Genomic DNA, 4,893 nt, shown 5'->3' on the forward strand with positions numbered 1-4,893 from the left:
GCTTGTTTCCCTTCTCTCTCTCTCTCTCTCTCTCTCTCTGTGTGTGTGTGTGTGTGTGTGTGTGTGTGTGTGTGTGTGTTCTATTTCTGAATGGCATATTAGAGTATTAGAGATGGAGGTCTGCTGGTCTGCTGTCCCATGACAAATATCCAAATTTTATCCCCTCTGCCTTCTCACTCCACAGAACCCTGGTCACACTCTCTGGGAAACTGGTTTTCTCTCCCATCTCAGGGTGCTTCTGTAAACAAGGGTGCCTACCGACCACCAGCTACCCTGAGGGGCTGCCAGATGTTGACACATCTGGGCTCCAACTTTGTCTCGCGGTGCACATGTTTCTTCGATGATATGCAGACAATGAAACTAAACATACCCTTGTAAGCAGGAGAAAGTAAACATGGCATTGACACTTGGGCACCCAGCAGCCACCTTTAGAGAACGCTCCCTCCCGAGTAGACAGCCTAGTTCCTCTAACGTTCTGTTCTCCCGGCAGTGAAAAGCACCCGCCCAGACTTTCCAAGCATCCCCGGCAGCTCTTATTCCCCCATTCAGTTGTTCTTTGCACCCCAAGTTCTGCTGGCTCCTTCTTCCAAACAAGGACATCCACACACTTCCACACCACGATCACCCAAGGTCACTGCAGAAAGCCAAAGACTTCCAGTGCCCAGAAAGAACAATAAAGGGCTGGGGTCTAGTTCACTTTCTTCCAGAGGCAGCTGTCCCCATGGCGGAGACCTCTCCATGGGGAGCAGGGAGAAGGATAACCGAGGAAAAGGAGATTGCCAAGTACTCACTGACCAGGGCAGCTCTCTCCTGAAGGCCGGCTGGGTTTTATTTTTTCCACCCGCCTTGCTGGAGACCTGGAGGTAGAGATGACAAGCAGACTTCACTGTTGCTGAAGCTCCTGCAACAGCCGTGGCTGCTTCACTGCATCTTAGCCAGGGCTTCCAGTCAGAGGTAAAACCTGGCTGATGTGAATCCTTGCTAAGAGCCCCCTCCCCTCTGCCTCCCTTGGCTCAGTGTAGACAGCAGAGCTCTTCCGGGTTGCAACGGGGTAGGGGGAGGAGGGAGGAGGGAAGAAGGAGGAGGGAGGGAATGAATGCCATCCCCTTTTGCAAACACACAAACCGCACATCAGAGGTGTGTGGAACTGAGTTGGACGGGGGGTGGGCAAGAAACATCGCCTGAAATGTGACCTTCTCCTGGTGCCTACAAAGCCAGCCCACTGTCTTCTGACAGGGTTGGAATTAACACTATAAATGTCACTGCCCTGTGGAATGGACCATTACCATAGGCACAAATGTGTTTGAAGCATTTTCTTCTCACTTTTGAACAAATGATTCAATAAGAGGTTCTATGGGCACAGCCAGGAGTGAACATCGCATGAAGAGCTACCAAACTTGTAAGTCTTCAAAGTGTTTTTCTTTCTCCCAAGGTTTAGGTTTATACCGGCACCCCATTCCCAAAAGCAGTATCTTTGCCTTTATTTCACATCACCACTGCAGCCATCACCATCACCATCACCACCACCACCCTTTAGTCGGGATGTCTAGTAAGTTAGAATTGGAATGTTTTTGGCTGGGTTTGATTGCTGCTGTCTAATCCAGGTGTAAAAGAATATTCATCGGTGGCACATAGACTAACGGATCCTATGGGTCCCAATTCTCTTAAATTGTTTCAAGAGGAAATTTTATTTTTGAGGAGAAAAATAAAAAATAAAAACCAGGAACCAAAAGCAATCAGGGAAAAATTCTATAAAGGAAATTAAGCTGTTTGCTCTACCTAGGACCCAGATAACTGCAGTGTCCTGCTTGGAGTACACACACACACACACACACACACACACACACACACACACACCTTCCAGTGAGGGCATAGGAATTGTGTACCAAGAGAATCTGCCACGAGTAAATTTCAGCTAGAGTGAAATGAAACCCTGCAAACACCGAGGTAGAAAAGGGTCAGGGTCCATTTGTTTTGACAGGTCGAGTTTTCCCTTCACAATATTTATGCAAAAAGAATATGGAGGCTGACTTTTAAAATAAATATATCCTTGGGGAGGAATAAAACAAAGTTTTGTCCGTGGCTGAACCATGAAGTCAATAAGCTGAGGCTGCTCCAACCGGTTGGGTAGGAAGAGGTGACTCAGTGTCCAGTTTTGGGGTGGTCAACCCCTGGGAGTAGGGGAACGGTCAGAGCCAGATGGAGCTGCTGAGGTGGGGCGGAGGAGAGAGGAGGAAGGAGAAGCTGGGAGGCCCGAAAGTGTTAGTGGGCACCGGTGGAGTGAAGAGAGCTACCGGGTGATGGATGTCACGTTACAGAGTGGGTAATACCAAGATAGGCACGCTTTTCTCCTAGATACTGTCAGGGACCTGTCTCTACCTCCACAAACCTGAAGTTCTTTCCATTTAGACACCAACCCGTCTGCGCCTCGGCGGGGCATCCTTTGGGGTGCGATGAACCCAAGAGTGGAGCAAGCTGAGAACACCATTTGCCAATCTGGCAAAAGGAAAAAAGGGGGTCTTCTGGTCCATTGGGGAACCCGGAAGAACCATCTTCGCCAAAGCAATCCTGCCTGTCCCCTGCCCTGTCGCTCCAGCTCTCCGCCACCAAGTGGCAGAATCAAGCTCTCCAGTAAGCTGTGAGGACTAGGCTGGGGCCGTGCTCTCAACAACCTACGCCCAACCTGTTGCCCTAATGCACCCTATGAACTGTCCAGGAAAGCCCTGGGTCCTAGGAAGACGTGACTGGCTTCCGGGAAGCGTAGGAGACACAAGCACCCTTCCTCCTTGCACACGACTGGATGTGGGCTGGAGCAGGGATCAGGGAGTCACGCATGTGCCCACGTGACTACGACAGTGGATCCTCCCAACCCCCTACACCCAGGGGTATCCAGACCCCACTTTTGGGTCCCCGGGCGGGTGGGGCCTCTTACGGCTTTCCCCATGCTTCTCATTCACGCTTCTTGTCCCCCTTTAAGGTCCCTGCTGTCCCTCCCCCTCTTTCTCCTTACCTTCAACAAGTTCGTCTCCAATTTGAAAGCCTCTTTTCCCAAAGAAAGTACGTTCTATCCTGACACTTCCGAAATCAAAGCAGACTTTCTTCCCTCTCCCACTCCTCTTACTAAAGCTCCCTCGCGCGAGCACCTTCTGTCCTCCAGGTCTCCTCGGGTTTGCCCTGCCGGCCTCGCCGCGCTCCTTCCCTTCTGCCGACCCGGGCTCCCGATTGCTTACAGCTCTAAAACCCAAAGAGCTGTGAAAATGCGGTCGCATGCCCCACCCCCACCCGGCCATCGCTCCCTAAAGACTTACCTGGAGGAAGTGGACTTCCAAAGAAACTTGGAGGCTAAAAAAGAAAATCCTAAGTACTACAGCGGTCTGGCTGGGGCTAAAGGCACGATCTGATTCTCTTAACGGACCAAAGGGTGGACAGTGGAGTTGAGGGGGTGGGGGGGAGGAGTATTAAAGTAAGAAAGAAATGAGGTAAAGAGAGAGGGTCCAGCGCAGTAGCACCCCTTTAATAGATTGCCCCGTTCCCAGCACTCCGGAGGCAGAGGCAGGTGGATCTCTAGCTGGGCAGCCTAGTGTACAAAGCAGGACAGCCAGGGCTTCACAGAGAAACCCTGTGTTGAAAAACAAAACAAAAAGTGGAGACGAAGGGGGAAGTAAGGGAAAGGCTTTGAGGCATTTATTCCTGATTATTGGACATCACCTGGGCACATTATAAGGATAGTGCTCTAAGAAGCCATGAGTCGCTGTCTGATTTGACAACGGAGTTGCTTGCTTTCGTGTTGAAATCTCTCTCTCTCTCTCTCTCTCTCTCTCTCTCTCTCTCTCTCTCACACACACACACACACACACACAGAGAGAGAGAGAGAGAGAGAGAGAGAGAGAGAGAGAGAGAGAGAGAGAGAGAAGAAATGACATTGCCTCTTTCAGAGGTGACAGTATTTCACGCCAGGGTCGCTGGGAAGCTGCCCTGAGAACAGGATGGTCCCATTCACTAATTTTAGGGAGTGGTTTCATTGAGGACGTCTTGTGTTCTCTGGACACATAGATCACAAAGACACATGCCAGTTCATAGCCACGGAGACCTAAAGACTTCCCTGATGGTTACAGACCACCCGCACCTGTGACCTTTCTATCCTGTTACTTCACTACCTCCGGTTTTTCTGACTCCACTTCTCCTGCATGGAATAACCACTGAACCATGGAATAACTGCTGATCTGAATGAACTATTCCATTTGTGTTTGGGGTAGAAATGGGACCAAGAGACAGAGGTCATTCCTCTGTGATTGTGAGCTGAGCTAGCTAGGGAGTCCAGTGCAGAATCCTGGGCTTGGGGATACATATTGGCTGTGGACATTTCCTGGAGGCCATTGTGCCCTCCTAATGGCCACCATCGCCAGTTACTTCAAACCCAGAGGTTAGTTCTGTAGCTTTTCTCAGATCAGGATCTAAGGCACTGGGTTTGAAATATAAAGGGAGGTCACCAGGCACATGGAAGAAGAAGATAGATCAGTAAATGACTCCGGGATAAATGAAACACGGGAGGTGGAGGCGGATCTCTGTGATGGCCATAGAGATAGGCTCACCCGTTGGATAAAGAAAGGGATTCCCCAAATAGAGGAAATAATCTCTGACAGGATCTCCAATCTTTCTGAGACGGTGTGGTCACTTAGTGGAGCATTGTTGTGCGGAAGGATGAGGAATTTGTAGCATCCCGTTTCAGTGGGTTCCCAACACCCCCATTTCTTTGCCCTAAAACCAGAAAGTACTTGTCACTGCATCCATCAGTCGCCAACATCATCCTGCCTTTTCAACCGTCGAATGTACACCTTGAGCTTATGTTAGAACTTTAAAGGACACTCCACTCCGCCAAACGTCAGTACATTA

General features: G+C 50.0%; 1 protein-coding gene across 1 annotated transcript in view; it reads right to left on the bottom strand.

The window, feature by feature from the left end:
- The window catches only part of LOC110333776, a 6,623-nt gene extending 3,877 nt beyond the window's left edge, over positions 1 to 2,746 (bottom strand). The window contains exons 1-2 of the mRNA XM_021215482.2: positions 2,418 to 2,746; positions 796 to 857 (exon numbers count right to left, since the gene is read on the bottom strand). Of these exons, the coding sequence (XP_021071141.1) occupies positions 796 to 857; positions 2,418 to 2,552 (197 nt within the window). The 5' untranslated portion in view covers positions 2,553 to 2,746. The remainder of the gene's footprint in view (positions 1 to 795; positions 858 to 2,417) is intronic.
- Between the last annotated feature and the right edge of the window lie 2,147 nt (positions 2,747 to 4,893).

The sequence above is a fragment of the Mus pahari genome, chromosome 16, assembly GCF_900095145.1.
Source record: "Mus pahari chromosome 16, PAHARI_EIJ_v1.1, whole genome shotgun sequence".
Classification (NCBI taxonomy): domain Eukaryota; kingdom Metazoa; phylum Chordata; class Mammalia; order Rodentia; family Muridae; genus Mus; species Mus pahari.